Source organism: Onychostruthus taczanowskii, unplaced genomic scaffold, assembly GCF_017590055.1.
Source record: "Onychostruthus taczanowskii isolate IOZ18803 unplaced genomic scaffold, ASM1759005v1 scaffold2, whole genome shotgun sequence".
NCBI lineage: Eukaryota > Metazoa > Chordata > Aves > Passeriformes > Passeridae > Onychostruthus > Onychostruthus taczanowskii.
Window position 1 is genome coordinate 27,740,374 of NW_024499239.1, and position 19,140 is coordinate 27,759,513.

The following is a 19,140-nucleotide window of genomic DNA, read 5'->3' on the forward strand; positions in this document are numbered from 1 at the left end:
AAAAAAAAAAAAGAAAGAAATAACTACAACTAAAACAACTAAAACAACTAAAAGGCACAAGAAGGTGAGAGAGGAACCAGTTCCTGCATGGGGCAGTGGTGTGAAGGTGCTGTCTGGGAGCCCAGAGTAATCTCTTAATTCGGGGTAAGGAGCCTTGACACAAACCCTGGCAGTGACAAAATGCCTTTTTCCCCTTTTTTTTTTTTTTTTTTTTTTATTTTTTTTTTTTTTTTTTTTTGTTCAACATTTTGTCTTTAAACACACTTAACCAGAGGCAAAGTCAAGACAACAGTGTTTGGAAGTGACCAAGTGGACAGGAGAGACACCCGACTTTATGGAGTTCTTTTTTTTAAATATTTTTATTATTTTTTAAAGTATATATATATATTTATATATATATAATTTTAAATTTTTTTTATTTTGCAAAGTCTCGTTTGAACGCAGTTCGGAGAACCAGCAACAGTCGACGCAGAGACAGAACAGTAACGGAGTCGAGTTCAGAACACTTCTGGTTTGAATTCACAGTCAGAGAGCAGAGAGAGAGAGAGAGAAAAAGAGTTAAAAAGAAAAAGAGGGAGCCGCCGAGGCGTCGAGAAACGAGAGGGAAGAAAAGCACGAGGCTGGGACTGAATTTCCACGCGGGGAGGTGCAGCGCGGCGCCGGGCGTGTCGCGCAGGAGCTGCTGCTGCGGAGGGGCAGCTCCTGTTATTGCTGGTGAGGTCGGACACAGCCTCGCCCACCCGGGGCAGCCGGGATTTTGTGGGGACAGCTCTGCTGGAGAGCTGCTCTCAGCCGCCTGCGTGGGTTTGGGGCGAGGAAAAGCCTCCCCGGTGCGGTGCCCGGAGCGCGGCGAAGGCTCCTCTGGGCTCACAGCGATTTCCAGGTCCTGGAGAGTGCAAACGAAGACACCTTGGAGGAGCCCTGGGCTGGGCTCTGCAGGGACGCGGCTGCCTGGGGAGGGACTGCATAGACACTTCAGCCGGGTGTGCAGCATTGCGTGGTGCTGGGGCGCTCCTGGAGCTCTGCCCGCGCGTGTTCTGCTCCTGTCGGTCATGGGGAAGGGGTGAAGGGGCCTTCTCCTCCCAGGAGACTCTCGGGAATGGCAGAGCGGCCCACTGGTTGTCACCGAACGTGGCTCTGTGAGCTCAGACACCCCAGTGGCTCCCAGGTGGAGAAGACCTGCTGCAGGGACCCAGGGACAGCCACGGAGGGGGTGGGTGACACCTCCTGGGTGTCCAGGCTGGATGTGGGAAGCTTTGGGCTCTCTGAATAAACAGGCCCACCAAGCTCAGACCACTGTGGGTATTTAGAGCCAGACTGGACCTTGAATCCCTTTCCAAAGGGGTGGAGGCCAGGGCTGGAGATATAAAGGTATTCATGGGAATGTTGGCTTGCCTGCAGGTGTCAGAGTTGGGAAGAGTCCTTTTGAAATCTCCCTGGAAAAACCTATTGCTTTGGGACAGAAAGCAGAGACTTCCTGCTGGGGAGAACAGATTTGTGAAAGAGCTGTGGGGACACAGCCTGGTCCAGGCTCCAGACCTGACACGATCCCCGTCACTGGGAGAACCAGGGAGGAGATTATCCTGAAAATACAGCAGCTTGGTGCTGCCAGCAGCTCCTCTGCCAGCATGGAACATCCTGTTGGGAAGCCAACATCTGCAAACAGCTGGATGTGACCCCAGCCCCTTGGTACGCTGCAGGGTCCTGTGTGCCCCTAAGGACCTCAGACACCCCTCAGACCCCTGTTTTTTCCAGAGGGTGGAAGGACCAGGGAACTCCAGAGCTGGTGGTGATGGTGTGAATCCCCGTGCAAAGATCCCACAGGATTGCAGGCCATGGGAATGTCCTTCAGCAGGAAGCCACAATGTCCTTGGAGGTAAAGCAGGGCTGATGGAGCTGCCATGGAGACATCAGAGAGGAGAGGATCAGTGTTCTGGAAAGCTCCTGAGAGCAGGGATTGGGATAACCCATTCTCAGTGGGGGCTGCAGCTCCAGCTTGTCCAGATGTGCCTGGGAGAGCACTGGGAGAGGCACTGACTGCTCCAGTGGGGTGGGGATGGTCTGAAAGGAGGCAGCAGAGCCTGGAGAGCTGGAGCAGGGGAGCAGCAGGGCACAGGCAATACATGAACAGATCTTTAGCAAGGAGTCTTGGTGAACAGTAAATACAAAGGGGTTTCAAGGCTTAAACTGAAGGTTTGGGTTAAATTAATAGCGAGTTGAGCTCTCTCTTATCCCAGGGATGGAGTGGAAAAGAGAATGGCTGGGGAGCAGAGGCACAGTTGAGAGGCATCTGCCCAAGGCCCAGACCCACCTGAACACCCACCTTCAGGAGCACAGACCTCCCACTGACCTCCTGCCAGGTCCAGGAACCTTCTTGGAGCAAAGGTGGGTGCAGATGCCTTCAACACCCCAAGCAGGAGAAGTGAAGAACACACTGCCTTCACCTTGGAATTTGGTTCCTTGCTAAGGAGGGTGCTGAGGATGCCCTGGGGTGAGCTGTGGAGAGGACACCAAGGGGGCAGCCAGCAGGACCACCAGCTCTCAGGATGCTCATTTTCCTGGACAATTCCCACTGAGCCAGAACAATTGACTGGACCCTGTAGTGGTGTCTGCTGCTAACCTCTTGCTCTGAAGATGAGAGGCATGAAGTAGCCTGAAGACAAGAGGGTGCATGGCTTGGCGTGCGTCCTCTCTTCTCCTCAAGAAAAAAGGGAATGGCATCTATCCCAGCTCCTAGGAACAGCCCCTTGCCCATATTCTCCATGGGAAATGTGTGGAGCTAACTGGTATGGCTGTGGAGGATACCGGTGTCACCAACTAGGGATAATCACCTCACCCAGGAACTCCTTTCTATCCTGTCCTATCTCGTCCAGGAAAGGCCCTTATGGACCTGCAGACATTCCCAGGTGGGACATAGGGAAATCATGTCCCCTGCCAGCTCTCCTTCCCCTTTTCCAGCCCACCCCAGCCTCACGTCTCTGCAGGAAAGCCAGGACACAGCTCCAAGCACGTAGCCCAGCACTCCCCGGAGATCTTTGGTCATGTTGCTCATGAGCTCACTGCCTTCAGCGAGCTATAAAGTGCCACTGCAAGGGGCAGGAGGGGAGCAGGATGGTCCTTTCCATGGGCACAGCTCAGGGGGACACTCTGGGAAACACTGCATGGAGTCCGGGTGTGACACCAGACAGGCAGAGGGAACTTCACCCTTAACCAGGGGCCATTGCACACCTGGCTCAGAGTGACAGCAAGCATCAAAGCAGGACAGAGTGACACACCAGGCTGAGCTAATCCCAAGTGGATTGCTTTCCTGGGAGGTGCTGAAGCCCAGATTCCCAGTGCAGCCAGGCCCAGGTCGGGGTGCTGGGCACCCTGTGTGCAGCGCTCAGCACTCAGCCCCGCTCGCCAACAGAGAAGCCACAGAGCCTTCTTGTCTCCTTTTAATCATCAACATACAGAGCTGGGCTCTTATTTACATCCAAATACACTTCTCTCTGTACAACAGCATAAGAGCAACAATTCCATTCCTCTCTGGAGCGTGGAAACCCAGAGGTGAGTGACCACCACCAGTGACAGCAGGATTGGGGCCACCAGCTGCCAGCAGACAGTGGCAGGAGCTAAGTGGGGCTGTGTGAGGCACAACAACGTGCCCTGGTTGTGGTGTTCACCCTGGGGGTGAGAGGGGAGGGCTGGAATCAGCCCAGCTGGGTTGCTGGGACAGTAGTAGCAGCCAGCCTTGGAATGGTGGTGGAGCAAAGCAACCCTGCTCACAGCAGAGTAAGACCTTCCCTGGCACCAGGACAGCCTGCTTAGCCCACATCCTCATGGATGGAAGCCTCTGGAGCTGATCAGTGTCCTCTGTTTGCCGTGTGGATGTGCCTGGAGCATGACTGGGCTCTGTACATGGGGTTCCTGTGACACCAGAGCTGCTCCAGGTCTGCCACCACTGGCCTGGCTCTCCCAAAATCTTGGACCATATTGTCCAGCTGCATGTGTTGGGTATCCCAGAGCATCTCTAATGCTTGTGGACCTCATGTGTGGGCAACTGAGCTGAGACCCTCACGGCCACAGCTTGTGGTGGTGGCCAGTGGCAGGTTAGAGAGGATTTTGGGGACAGGGCTTGGAGAATGACACGAGAACCAGGATGTCACACTGAATTCCACCAGCTCCAAGGTGGAGGACACAGCTGGGGGATGGTCAAGCCCAAACTCTGGGTGGAATTCCATGGGACAGAAGCAATTCATCAGCCCTGCCTGACCCTCCAAGAGACACGCTGCCAGCCTCCTTGGGCATTCCCAGGACACATCACCCAAACACCAGCCTGGCACCCCTTGGCTGTCCTAATCCAGGGCAAGACCCCAGAGCCTCAGCGAAGCATTTGGTGGGAGATTTCATCAACTTGTGAAAGTGCAAAAGATCTGGAAGGAGCCAGGTGAGCTCCACCTGGGCACAAACAAGAGGAATCCAGGTGTCTCACCATCATTTTGCTCCGTCTCTGCTGAGCAAAGGGCTGGCACAGGGGAGAGGACTTGATGGGGAGCAGCACATCCAGTTGTGGGCAGGAATCCTGAAGCACAGGAATCCTTTGTGGCAGTTTGGCTCCCAAAACCATCTGTGTTTTCTGTCACCATAGCAGGGGTGGGGTGGTTTCTGTAGGACAGTTGGGGGTGCTGCTTGGGGGATCCTGGGAGAATCCCAAGAGAGGGAAAATCAGCAGCAGAGAGTCTTAACGGGTGTCTGTGAGGCTCTGTCATCCAGGGAATGTCCACAGCTGAGGTCTCTCAGATCTGGATTGAAGCTCTGGATCGATGTGATGCAATGAAGAAGGTGGAGGGAATGAGCCTTTCCTCCTCCAAGGTGAAGAATCTTCACAAGAACAGACACCAAACACCTGCTTTGGGAGGGAGGACAACGTGGGCTTGTCCGATGTGAAAAGAAAGCAGAGATGGTGCAAAACACCAGATTTCCAGCCCTGACACTGTGGGATGTTTGACTCTGTCTGGAAGGCCTGGAGTATGATGTGGAGGAAGCTCTAGGATTTGCCTGGCCAGGTGCACGTGGATGTCTCCCTGGGCATGGCAAAGTCTGCAGCTGTGTGGCACTGGCAGGCAGCTGCACTCCTTCCTGGCTGGGCTGCATGGGCTGATGACCAGGAGTGCTGGACATCTTCAGGATTTGCAGTAGGACTCTTCCCCACACCCAGCAGTAGTCAGACCTGAGCTAACCTCCCTTTTATGGCTGGTGCAGGGAAAGGGGCTTAGCCTGAGCTGCCCTGGTGTTTTCCATGAGTTGTTTTCCTCCAGCTCCAAATACATGGGCAGAACTGGTGGGAAAAGACAGGAATTATCAACTGGGGTCTTTAAATGCCCTGGTCTTGCCACTTTTCAGTGGCTCCAGGGATCTCTGGCAGCCACCACCAGCTCCTGGCCAGTAGCACTGTCTGATGGCTTGGGCTGGTGGGACTGACTGCAGTCTCCACTCTGCTCAGTCTGGAGCTCATCACAACATCGTTTGTTCTCAAACTGATGGTCACACCTGGTCATGAACAGGAGAGCTCTGGGGAGACAGAACATGGAAAATGTGCAGCTTCAGGGCTTTTGTTTGGAAGGTCTTCAGCCCCTCAAGGCCTCCAGGTTCTTCCTCGGTATGCACATGAAATTTAACCTGGCCAAATTTACCCTGGAGTCACATCACAGACATTTCAAGACATCCCAGTGCTAATCCTAACTTTTCTCTTCTAGCTGCTCCCCAGGGCAAAGAGCCAAAATCCCCACTCCTATTGATCCTTTGGCCAGCGCAAACTCCACTTTGCAACATTTTTCTTCTCTTCGTTGTGACTCGTGGTAAAAAACTGTCCGTGACAAGAAGAACCGAGCTCACCTTGCCCACGTTTTCAACCGGAATGCCAGGTTTGGCTGCCTCGGTGACTGTGCACGTAGGATTTGGTTTGTTATTCTGCCAGGGCATAAGCACTTGCGTGATCTTAAGCATTTCCCCCTCTTATGACTTCTTTCGTGCTCAGAGTTAGTAGCTGAGTATTTTCTTGAGCTAGGCTTGCGAGTTGTTATCTCCATCCCCGGGGTGCCCCGTGGGATGGCTGTGGGTGCTGTTTGGAATGGCAGTACTGAAGGCTGACCGCTGCAATCCAGCTGTGATGCTGCTGTGCCCCCCTGCAACTCCTGAGTGAGGCTCGAGTGCTGTTTTTAGGCAGACCCTGGCCCAAGAGAGTGCACCAAGGTGTCGCTCGTTTGGGGACAGGGTGGCACAATTGCCCACTTTTGGGGCAGATTGCTAAAGCTTCAGTTTGCATAAACATCCCATGGGTTTGGAGGCTTCCCCAAACCTCGATTCCATTGACTTTGGGAAGTAAGAGGGCTGTTGGGAAGGGAAACTAGCTTGGATTTTCCAAGCTTTTTTCTTGCTGTAGCCAGCTGGGTATAGAGTAAGAGTAAGGGGACCAAGGCAGATGTGGGAGGGTATTTCTGCTCCCGGGGTTGGTCACAACCTGGGAGAGGAGTGGGACTGCAGGAGGAAACCACAAGGAAGTGAAAACGCAGCATTTGTTAAGCTCTGCTGAGCCTCCAGAGAGGCTCCTGCTGGGACATCATTCCTTGTTGGCTTCTGTTACCAGGATGGCCTCATCCTGCTCCTCAAGGATGTCCTAACCTCTTGCAGCCAGGGCAAGAGGGAGTTGTCTGGTAGAGATATGTCTGGTTTCACTGAAATCAGTGGCCAAGCTCACACTGACTTCACTAAGACCACCGTCTAGACAGGATACTTGATGCAGAACACTTGAGTTTGCTCATGATCCCAAGAGCTTTGCTCCATTAGCCAATGTGGCTAAAAACGTCCTGGAAAAAAAAACCCAAAAAACCAACAAACCTGCCACTTTGAACTGTTTTGCTGCACGTAAATGCTTGGAAAACCAAAGAAACCAAATACAACCCTCCAAAACAACCAACCGAAGAAGGATGAATTGTAGGAGAGGGGGTGGCAGCCTCTAGTGAAGTAACAGTCAGGGCAGATTACAAAAGAGCCAATTGACCCTCACCAGCTGTACTAGGAAAAAACCCAGGCGAGATGTCGCATTTATCGATAGAAAACCAATGCACATCCACAGTTATTGTACCTACAGAGCACAGAAGTGGAGAGTAAGGGTGATGGAGCCTGGTGGGAGCACGCTCACACCGCTCCGACGGGAGCGCATTATCCTTCGGAAGATCTCTGGCTTGAGTAGGTAGTACATGCACAGCAATTAAAAATTCCGTTGCGTGGCCTTGGTCCCCCCTCAGATCTCGGTGGACTCTATCCTCTCGAGTCTGGAGGGAGTCCACGTCTTCTTCTCCTCAGTGTGTGGGGGGCTGGTGGCCTTTGTGTTCATCTCGTTGACCTTGTGCTCCAGCAGCTGGTTCTTCTGGTACATCTCCACGTAGTTCAGCTGCAGCTGCTTCTGGTACTTGATGACTTTCTCCTTCTCCTCCTGCCACGTGCGCCGCTCCTCCTCGAAGTCCATCACCTGCTGCTCCCGCTGCTGCCGCTCCAGCTTCAGCTCTGTCTGCAGCCGCTCCACCTCCCGCCGCAGGCTGTTCACGCTGTCCTCGCTCTGCCGCTGCATCTTGGCCTCGTCGCTCTCGCAGGCCAGCGGGTCCCGCAGCTTCTCCCCGAGGTCCCCGCCAAAAGACCCTGCGGGTCCCATGCTGGCAAGTGTCCGCTTCAGGCCGGAGACCTCCAGCTCACAGTGGTTCAGTTTTTCCCTCAGCACCTGGACCTCGCTCATCTTCCTCTGCAGCTCGCCCTCACAGATCTCCAGGTTGACGCTCTTGGAGCTGTAGGAGTCCTTCAGGGTGAGGATCTGCTCCTCTTTCTCCCGTAGGAAGTTCTTACCTTCCTTGAGCTGCGAGCGCAGTCCCACGATCTCGTTGAGCTTCTGGGAGACGTCGGCTTGGGAGTCCTTCAGCTGCTGCTTGAGCAGGGAGATCTCACCTGCCTTCTGGCACACCTGTGGGGAGAGCACTCGTGAGGCTGGCGGGTGGCAGCGAGGAGCTGTTTGTCCCCTGCACTGCACATAAAACGACCCTGCTCAAGGACCCAGCCTTCACCAGGACCTAGACCATGCCACGGACCTAGAGGTTGTCCCCACCTCTGTGTTTTCCCTCAGGGACCTGATGCTGTTCCCAGCTGGAGCTGCCCAAACGGCCAAGCCCAGTGCTGCAGTGCCCACCAGCGATGCTTCGCTCCTGCCTTCATCTTACTCTCCCACCCACAAACCCGTGGGGCTCAATCCCAAACCTTCTGCTGAACATCTGCAAATGGCGCATTTCAGAGCCTAATTAATCCCAGCTCCATTGACTTTCCATCAGGATTAGCAGAATAAGGTCGTCTTGATTCTAGAGTTATGTTTTGCCTCCACACTCTTAATAAATTTAAAGTTTCTAGCCTGCGCATGGAAGGATTAAAATTCTTCACATGATCAAGCTGAAAAAATGGTATGTTAGCACTGGCTATACAAACAGACCTTGATAAAATGTTCTAAAAATAGGAACAGTAGGAAAAAGTTATGTAGGACTCAACAGGAGAACTAGAAAGAGGAATGTGTCTTTCAGCCTTTTAGGATAGATCAACTTATTAACAACTAAAGAAATTGTGTTACAACGGGAAATGTGAGGTAAACGTGGCTCTATCAATGTCATTCTTAGCTCAGTTGCTTTTATATCTTCAATTTAAAAAAAAATCAAATACCTGAAAACCAGTTTCAAGGTTCACCCAAACGCAAATGGTAAAAGAATTTAATTAAAATAGACTTAAGCCCATTTTTGGCAGGCACAAGTACCTGTGTGGAAAGACCTGTATTCCGTGAAACTGGATTTGAATGTCACGACTTGGAGTGACCAGACTGTGAAGTCAAATTATTAACCAGCACAGGAGGGTGTGCGCAAAAAACCTGTGCTTATTTTAGCTTACTTGAAATCAGCAGGCCTGCGACTCAGACAAGTGAGGTGACAAGTGCCACCTGTTACCTGGAGGTCACCAACCCATGGCTGTTATCTGTGGGCTCTACCTGGGGCATGTGGGAGGTACTTTGGGCCACCAGATCCCACAATGGAAACCTCATTCACGGCCTGTTACAACAACGCTCTTACCTCCCACTTGGTCTCTTCAATCTTCGGGAGAAACTCAGCCTGCTCCTTCTTGAAAGCCACAAATTTCTTCTCCAGCTCCTCTCGTTGCTGGAGGAGTTGTCCCATGTCATCCTGGAGTTTTTTTTTCTCCTGCTGGAGCTTGAAGATTTGGAGCTGCAGAGCCTGCTGAGCCCGCTGCGCCTTTTTGGAGACCTGCTGCAACTTGTTGGCATAGTTCTGCCTCAGGTCCTCCATTTCCCTCTCCCAGATCTTCTGCTTCTCCTCAAACACCTGGAAGATGGCCGCCTCGCTCTTGTCCAGGTTCCTCCTCATCTGGAGCACCTCCTGCTCCTTCTCCCACAGCCGATCCTCCAGGTCCTGGATGATGTCGTCGGTGGAGGGCGAGTGGAAAGGCATTGTTTCGTTGAGATGGTTCAGTCTGTTGAAGGATGAGGTGCTCTTGCTGGAGGACCGCCCGCTGTCTGAGGTAGATATCCCGTTGTATCCCACGATGTTCTTCTCCACGTAGGTGGTGCCGATGCGGTTGATGTGGCTGGTGGAGGCGCTCATGGGGCCCACGTGCTGGCTGTAGCCTGTCCCGTAGGTGGGCAGGCTCGTGAGCGAGTTGCGGCCCGAATCCGAGAGCCCCCCGCCCTGGTTTGTAGTCCTGTTAAGGCTGCTCTTGTCGAGTCCACCCTTGGGTGCGGACGGGCTATTGCTGTTGGCGTGGTTCAAGCTCTTTCTGTTCTCTGCCATCCCGTTGCTCTGCGGCGGGCAGAGGTTCTGCATGGAATGGAAGTTTTTAGGAACTACTGGTTTAAAGGCTGAGGGTCTAACTAAGGGCTCATTGCTCTGCAAAAAGGAAAAAGGAGCAGGCGTCAAACACAGCAGGAGGCTCGGTAACAGCACACAAAAGACACACATCGGCACAGGGTGGGGCTTATGCCCCTTATCCCACCTTGTTACACTTTTGGGTTGCACATGAGGGACCTGTGGTCACTCAAAGGGCAACACTTTGCCTTCCCTTCCCCCAGCTGAAAAGAAACCATCTTGACTCACCCCAAACCTGCATGATTTTTCTCTAGAATAATCCTTAGTGCTTGTCACAAGGAGGGCTGCCCCTTGCTTACCAGACCTGACCAAAACAACTCTAATTTTTGCTGATTATATTTCTGGCCTTGAGGTGCATTGCTCTTTTGCTGAAAGCTGAAGTGAACCCTTGGATTAGCAGCCCTTTGGCCTCAGGAGCATCACATCTCCCTCCTGCCAGCAGTGAGCTGTGCCTGTGGGGACCTCATGTCCTGCTTGTCCTGACAGGAGCAGGTAGGAGCTGTGACAGCAGTGACACCAGGCAAGGAACATGCAGGAGCTGCTCTTCATTTGAAATTTGTGTTTTCTGTGGCATAAGCAATGCTGGGGGACAACAGACCACAGCTGTAAGGGATTTAGAAAGGATTTTAAAGCCTTGCACATTCTTCACCCCATCAATGCACCATTAGAAACTAAATTTTCCTCAAAATGGGATTGAGTCTCCCCTACTGCAGATTGAATTTTAGCTGAAAATTAAACTGGATTAAGCAAAGGTATTTTGAAAATGCTTTTCGGGAGAAACAGAATAAGCTCCACTGAACAGGTTGGAGGCTGGAGACCAAGTGTGAGACTGAGATGGACTGCAGGGGCTGTTGGATTAACAACCCAGGAGAAAAGGCCACCAAATGCTGCAGAAATAATACTGGACACAAATTATGGAAGTCACTGGAGCAGAGCAGCAAGCAACATAAAACACTGCTGGCTCTGTGGCTCTGTTCCTCCAGGCCTGGGAGATTTTGCTCCCTGAAGCCAAAACGAGCCATGAGGACGGGGCTGGGCTGGGAGATAACGTTTACAGGGGTAGTTCCCAAGCCTTTTCCCTGACAAGGGGACTGGGATTAGGAACAGATGCTCGTGCCTGCTTTCAAACAACAGCTTTAGGTGTCAGTGGGTGGTTGGAAACTGCCTATAAAAGGCACAAAACACACAAAACGAGTGGGGCTCAGCTGCTGGACCTACTGAAACAGGGGCCAACTCCAGCTCCCTCCCCATCCTTCAGGAAGGTAAACATCTCAGGGAAGCTGGAATAGCCAGTGACTTAAATGAGCTGTGTGTGGAAGACCTGTGGTCATGCTCTTGGGTTCCTCAAGAACTAACAACGCCCCTGAAAGTCATAAGAATTTTACCATCTCTACATAAAAACGTACAAAACAAAAATGAGACCATCAAGATCGCACCGATGCCCAATGCCTCCTGGCCCATGCTTCCAGAGTAGCGCCACGGCCACCCAGCTGCTCCAGGAGGTCCTCACCTGGTCTAGTTTGCCGGAGATTGGCAAAATCTTTGGTGGGTTCCCGGGCTCTCGGTACTGGGGCGGCGGCGGCAGGTTCTTCTCGTTGTTGGCGGTCACGTTCCCGCAGATGTCCACCTTCACCTTCTCGCTCTTGCGTGCTTCGCCGTTGATGTAGAGGGAGTTGGAGACTTTCTCCGACTTGTAGGTCTTCTCCTCGCCCGAGTAGCGGTGGGAGATGTCCCGCGCTACGGAGTAGCCGTTGCGGGGCCCCTCCGTCTGCCGGCCGCCGCTCTGCGTCCGCGTGCCCACGCTCTTCATGGCGAACTCCTGCTCGTTGGCCACGCCGCTGCCCACGCTCCCCATGGCGCTCCTGGGGATGGTCTGGGAATACCGCGGGGAGAAGCCGTGGAAGTTCTCCGGGCTGGGGTAGGTTGGGTCACTGAGGACGGGCAGCGTCTCTAGCGTGGCCATGGCAGCGTAGAGGTGAGGTGGAGGCACAGCTCAGTGGCACTGGGACAAGGAGGGGAAAAGTGTTGTTAAAGAGATGGCTTTTGTCTGTCGTGCACGTTGCATGTCCTAGTGATGGGGTTCTCCTCTTATGTGGGAGCCCCAGATCCCTTGGAGGAGCAGCATTCCCCAAATCCCACCCGCTGTTATCAAAAAGAGCTCCTAATCTTCTCAGTCCAAGGGTTGTGGTTACCAGGGGAGTGAGTTGTGTGGATTTTAGTAGGCACAGCTCTAAGGCATCGGTGAGACACAACCATTTGCTGTGCCCAAGCTTGAATTATTTCTGTCAGTTTTCCCAGTTTTAGTAAGTTTGTGTTCCCATGGTGATGGAAGGTCTCCATCCCTGGTCCTGGCTCATACAAGTGCTCCCTCCATCACATCCCTCAGGATGACACCACAGGGTTTAAGCAACACAATTTCCATCTCTTTCGTGGAATTGTTGCTTGCCTGAACTTGAGCTTTTAAAAAGATGCTTTTGTGCAGGTGTCATGATAAATTTCCTTTTAAATCTTTATTCCCCTTCTCCATTTGATTCTTACTTTATACTGTGCCTTGAGTTGGCCAAAACCAGGCCATGGGACATGGATAACATTCAAACAGTGGTTTCAAAAGTTGTCATTCACTATTGTTGTCCTTGGGACCAATTCTCAGCTGTCTAGATGTTCTTCATCAGCTTTTACACAAAGATGTAAAATCTTATTTATGGAAATAAAAGACCCACAACAACCTTTTTTTTTTTTGTTGCCTCATTGAATGATGGAGAATTTGAACCTGTACCAGCCAAGGATCTCATTGCCTGAAGGAAGGGAAAAGTGCATTGCAAATTTTGAGTGATTGAACCAAACCTGGAGGAGCAAGGTCAGTCAGTGGCTTGTGGACAGCTGTGGCCACTCAGCTGACCACTGTCCACCTGCCCTGCTGAGCATTGACTCGGTCCCCATGGGACAGAATTGATGCTTTTCTTTTGTCTCAGGCACCTCAGTTCCAGGTTTTCCAGGATAAACCTTCCTGACAGCATGGAGACTAAAGCAGGACTTAAGGGCAGCAGAAGCTGCAGGTTTCCCTGTGGATGGGATAAAAATGATGATGCCCTTTGGAGAAAGGCAGCAGTCAGGCAGGACCAGCAGGAAGGGGAGGTGGAGAAAATCCCCATTTCAGTGCGGTTCTCCCTCTCCTTGGGGTAGGGATGCTCATTCAGCCCTCCCTGAGTAAAGCAGAACTGGGTTTATTTCCCTGGAGAGTAGGCTGAGGTCTGGAGCTCAGCTCCCACGTGGTGTCTCACAGGGCCTTGCTATTTGCACTAATAATGGAATGGAAAAAGAATTAAAAAGGTTAAAGCAGGGTCTGTGCTGCTCAACTTTGCTTTTGTTAAACTGCATTTCTGGAGGCTTCTCCTCCCCCTTTCCCAGCACCCTGCCCTGACCAAAGTACAGCCTGAGGGGCAGATGTGGCAACTGCTGTGCCAGAGGGAGAGGACACAGAGCTGTTGAGATGGGATTTAAGGTCCCTTCCAACCCAATCCAGCCCATTCTGGGATTTTATGACCGAAGAGCATTAAGTGAGCACTTTGTGGTCCCTGCTGAGGACACGCTGCAGTTTGCACCTCTGTCCCCAGCAGGTGACCTCATGTCGTTCCCTGATGAAAGTCTAAAGACCAGGCAGTAAAGGAGGATCACATGAGCACGTGGGGGGATCCACCACAGCCAAAACACGAGTGTGTATTGGTCATAAGTGACAAATCTCCTGCCAGCAGCAAGGAGTGGCAGGGTCTGGTCACCTATGTGGCATGTGACATTTGGATTTTGCTCTGAGCAGCACTCAAAGGCTCCTGACGCCATCACACCCTAAAGACACTTCCCAAAGAACATCACCACTGACAGATCACGAGTGCACGATGCCCAGGGGTCAATCCAGGTGCTTGCTGAGCACCTGGAGACTTGGCTGGGCTGTGCAGTGATGAGGAAGGATGGAGAACACCCACCTGAAGCCGCGCTCAACCAACAGTGCCTTTGGATTTTTATGAGTCAAGGGAAGACTTTTTGTCCTCCTAATTTAGGAATAACCTGCTTTTCAGTGACTTTGGGAATCTTTATAGGCTGTGACTTCTTTTTATGGGACACCAGGCACCACGGGAGGGATGTGCTGGAAGGTCTCAGCTCCAGACAAGGAAGTGGCATTGTCTCCTTGCAGTGCTCCCCAGCCAGCCAGGGAGAAATTCAGGTTACTTTTCCCTCACTGGGTAAATTTCACGGTGACATTTGCACATTTACATTGACTCTCTGAGGGCAGGATGAGGTCACTGGAAAGTTTGATCCTTCCAAAAGGGAAAAAAAAAAAAGGCCAACACAACAAGAAGCGTTTTCTTTGAACTGGGAATCATCCAAGAAAATATTCTGAAAAAAAACTCCCCCTTGTTCTTAGCTTATGTTTACTGCAAACCCGGGATCTGATAAACAGAGCATACAGACAAGTGTTACAAATATGTTATTAAGGAGATTCCAGAAGTGCCAAGAGATCCCTGACAGTACAGCTTTGTTTGCCAAAAAGGGCCATTTTTTCCCGAGAACAACAACACTTGGGGTTGTATCTTCTGGCCAGCTCCAGTTCCCAGTCAGGGTTTACACTGGTTGTTCCTCAGCCGAACTGTGAAATCAAATTTTGAGCACAGGAATAACATTGCCACGCTCCAGCACAGAGCAGCAGTCTTTTTTTATTCCTTCCAGGTTTGGGGAAATGTGTGACTAAGAACTTCCCCAGGACATTTCTTCTCCTAAAATCTTATCATCTCTGGGGCAAGAGGACAAGAGGGGATGGCTTCGGGCTGACAGGGCAGGGTTATGTGGGATATTGGGAAGAAATTCTTGACTGAGAGTGGGCAGACCCTGCCCCTGGATCCCTGGCAGTGCCCAAGGCCAGGTTGGATGGGCTTTGGAGTAACCTGGGACAGTGGAAGATGTCCCTGCCCATGGCAGGAGGTTGGAACTGGATAATCTTTAGGGTCCCTTCCAAACGAAACTATTCCATGATTCCATGAGAACTGCCTCCCTTCCATGGGAGCATGAACTGAAAGTTCATGTTTGAACTTTTCACAGACTTTGTTGGTGATTCCCAAGGGTGCTGAGCCTGTCCATGATCACAGGGAGGCTGAGGGAAGCCAGGTTTTGCCTTTAACAGCATTTCATTCCCAAGTCCATCCTTTAGGAGGAAAGCAGAGTCACCCTCGAGCATGGCTGGGTGACCTTCTCTGACAAGGGACACTGGGAATCCACACACTCCTCCCTATCCCATCCACCTGCAGTGGTCTCTTGGCCTTTCCTGCCGCATCCTCGTCTTGGAGACAGCAAAAATTCTGATGCCTGATGCAGAAAATATGGGGTGAAATGTCCTTTTCCCCAGCTATGCCAGGCAAACTCTGCACGTCCACCTCTTACCAAGGTTTCCAGCCATGCCTGCAGCTCCAGGACATTCCTAGATGTTATTGTAAATGCAGTGATTTGTAAAATAACAACTGCATCTTTGCACCCACTCCACCCAAACCATTCAGTGAACGCCTTCCAGTGAGAAAGAAGAAAAATTGCTCTGAGATAAGCAGCTGAATGGTTAACTAAGATTAAATTATGGAGGCCTGGCTCTGTTGCTGCCTGAGGAGTTAATTGTTAACACTCTCCTAACAAAGGCCTTGGAGAGACAGACACACCTCGGCACCGTGCCACGGGAGAAGGGAATCAGTCATCCCTTGGGCATGGAGAGCTCCAGCAAAGAGCCCCAGAGCAAGGCAGGGCTTGGCACATGTGCCCGTGCCAGGCATGTGGTGCTGGCAGCACAGGCAACAAAGGCACCTGAAGGTCAAAAATTCCCCCTGTTGCCAACTGTGGTAACAGGTGTGCCCCTGACCTTCATTAGTCAGGTTTGTTTGCATCGGTTTTAACGAGCCAGAGCAATTACTGACACCATAAACCCTGCTCTGCTCTGTTGTTTTTGTAGGGGTAGAGCTCACACCTGCCCTGTGTTTACAGCTCAGCTCAGCTCTGCCAGTTTGTTGGCAGCACTGCCAAGGGGTTGGTTTGGTTGGAGGAGAAAAAGTCACCGTGTCCTGGGGTGGTGGAACAGGTTGGAAAGGGTGGAAAAAGAATGGCTGTGATAATTTCAGCTTCATCCAGGAAGAGGTGCGGGGTGGGAAGGGAGGGACAGGAATGGGTTAGCAGTGAAGACACAGACCCTGCAGGGAGCAAAGCCACCTGTGTCCAGTGAGGTGTTAACAAGCCCGGGGGCAAAACCACCACTGAAACCCAAGACTTGCACTTGTAGAATCACAGAATCACTGAATTATTCAGGTTGGAAAACCCCTCTAAGACTGTGGGGTCTAAGTGATCCCACAGCACTGCCAAGGCCACCACTGACCACGTCCCCAAGTGCCACATCCACATGGCATTTAAATCCCTCCAGGGATGGGGACCCCAACACTGCCCTGGGCAGCTGTGCCAGGGCTGGACACCCCTTCCATGAAGAAATTTTCCAAAATATCCAGTCTAAGCATCTCCTGTTTAGATACTGTTCCCTCTTGTCCTCTTAGTTTCAGCTGCAGGTTTCAGTCACATCCCTTTTCCTCTCCCTCATCACATCCTCCAAAAAGGCCACTCAGCTACTGCTCTGCCTCCTGTGTGTCACAGGCCATCACTTGCCACCTCCTTGTGGCCCTGCTGGTCCCAAACTTGGCTGAGAGCTGCTCCACTGGGATTGATTCAAGAGTCAGGGACAGCACAGTTCCCCTCCCACCTGGTTCCAGAGCCCCGACACCTCCTGTTCTCCTACACCCTGCTCAAGTTGCTCAGTCTGAAGAGGAGAACAGAATGAGCTTTTCTTGTCTCTCACAGGCATTTTTTCCAGCTCTCAAGTAACTCTTGTGGCTCTTTTCTGCACCTCCTCCTACTCTTTCTCCCCATCCTGGCTTGGTGGCTGCCAGGTTTTCCTTTGCCACTGGAATACAGCAGGAACACACTTGAACCTGTCCGCAAAAACATGCAGATCTCCAGCTTTTCAACCACACGCTTTTTCCACAACCAAAAGCCAAATGAACTCAGAAGAACAACGCCTGCTCCTTCCCCAGGTCACAGACCTCTCTTTCCCCATTAATCCCTGCACTGCAGATCTTCTTGTCCCAGTTCAGAGCTAAAAATCAAACTCAGGAAGGCAGGCTGGAGGGTCAAGTGGTGGCAGATTCTTGCAGTCACCCTCAGACACCTCTTGGGCTGTGGGGCTGCTGTGTATCTGCAAATTTTCCATCCTTCTGTGCAAAGGATTTATGGTTGGATTTACTTTTGGACACAATCCTGAGGAACGTGCCCTAGGGCACCCTGCTGGAGCAGGGAGGTTGGACTTGGACAGCCCAGCATGGCAGTCCTGCCTGGGAACATCCAAACTGGGAATGTGGGGACCACCCTGTCCCTCTGTGACCCACCCCCACTTTCCAGCTACCCCTGGGAGCACTGAGGGGTCTGCACAGGGACCTGCAGCATCCTCTGGATAAGTGGAAAGTTCCAAGCTCAAAGCCCTCAGCCCTCCCAGTACAAACCCATTTCTGGGACAGGAGGGTCACACTTTGCTTTTCTCTCCTGAAGAGAGGGTGTGGCAGGATTAGGGGCAGGCAGGTCCAGGTTTTGGGGGCTGCTCTTCCCCAGGCTGCTGTGGGAAATAAAAGTGAGCCGGCTTAGAAACATTTCCTTTTCCTTTCCGCCTGCTAATGAGATAATTACAGCCTTTTGTATTCTGGGAAACTACTTTCTCATTATGGGGGCCGCATCAGCTATTTACATAATAAGGCTGAAACAAAAGAGATGAGATGAAAAGACCCAGGCAGCTCTTGGGGGAGCTCTGTTGAGCTGCCCGGCAGGATGACAGATTCCTGCATCCCCAGAGCTCCTCTGGTCTGGAGTGGGTGGCAGCACTTGACTCAGGATGTTCCCAGCATGGGATGCTCCTCAGGAACAGCTCATTCTTAAACCACTCACTGCAGTTCCTGATGCCAAAGGGGTTGGGAGGGTGGCCATGAATCCAGACCCACATCAAGGGGTCCTGTCAGCGTCTGTGGGGCTCACAGTGGCACCACCACAGGATGTTTGGTACCAAACTGGCCTGTCCCTCTTTCCTCCAGCTGTGGTCAAGGGACATTCTGGGTACCAACCTGTCCCATCCCATTTCCCATATCCCATATCCCATATCCCATATCCCATATCCCATATCCCATATCCCATATCCCTGTTCCTTGTTTCACTTTCTGACCAAAGGACATGATGGGCATCAGACTGTCCCAGCCCATTTCCCTGTCCCCCCAATTGGCCAAGGGATGCATTGGTTACAAACCTGTCCCATCCCATTTCCCATTTCCATTTCCCCATTTCCCATTTCCATTTCCCATTCTCATTCCCCATTTCCCCATCCCCCCAGCTGGCCAGTGTGTGCCAACCTGTCCCACCCCATGTCCCAGTTCCCTGTCTCCCCCGTTGGCCAAGGGATGCATTGGTTATAAACCTGTCCCTTCCCATTTCCCATTTCCCATTCCCATTTCCCATTTCCCATTTCTTATTTCCCAGTTCCCATTCCCCATTCCCATTTCCCATTCCCCATTTCCCATTTCCATTTCCCATTCCCCATTCCATTCCCCATTCCCATTCCCCATTTCCCATTTCCATTCCCCATTTCCCACTCCCCATTCCCCATTTCCCATTCCCCATTTCCCATTCCCCATTCCCATTCCCATTTCCCAATCCCAGCTGGCCAGTGTGTACCAACCTGTCCCACCCCATGTCCCAGTTCCCTGCCCCCACAGCTGGCTAGGGGGACACTGGCTACCAAACTGTCCCTCCCACACGCCAGTGCCCTGTCCCCCAGCTGGCCAGGGAACTCTGAGCACCAAACTGTCCCTGCCAGCCTCGCCACCTCTCTTCCCCAATAAAGGCCCCATTGTTCCTGACCAAGCCTGAACAGAGCAGCCTGCTCCACCTTCCCTGGCCAGTCCTCCCACTCTGCTATCAGTTTTCCTCCCTCAGTTGCTCACCGTGTTTAAGGGACACAGTCCACTGCCACCCTGTCCCCATCCCCCAGGACGTGGCAGGAGGGGGAATCGGGGCGAAGCAGTCTGCACTGTGGAGCACACAGCCTTGGATCTGTGCCCTCCTGCTTGTCCCTCCTTCCCTC

At 52.1% G+C, this 19,140-nt stretch overlaps 1 protein-coding gene across 2 annotated transcripts in view; it reads right to left on the bottom strand.

Moving 5' to 3' along the window:
• Window positions 1-4,384: 4,384 nt before the first annotated feature.
• LZTS3 (leucine zipper tumor suppressor family member 3) overlaps window positions 4,385-19,140 on the bottom strand; it is a 43,665-nt gene continuing 28,909 nt past the window's right edge. For both annotated transcript variants that reach the window (XM_041403017.1, XM_041403018.1), the window contains exons 2-4: window positions 11,458-11,949; window positions 9,138-9,968; window positions 4,385-7,996 (exon numbers count right to left, since the gene is read on the bottom strand). In XM_041403017.1, coding sequence (XP_041258951.1) covers window positions 7,286-7,996; window positions 9,138-9,968; window positions 11,458-11,910 — 1,995 coding nt within the window. In that variant the 5' untranslated portion in view covers window positions 11,911-11,949 and the 3' untranslated portion in view covers window positions 4,385-7,285. The remainder of the gene's footprint in view (window positions 7,997-9,137; window positions 9,969-11,457; window positions 11,950-19,140) is intronic.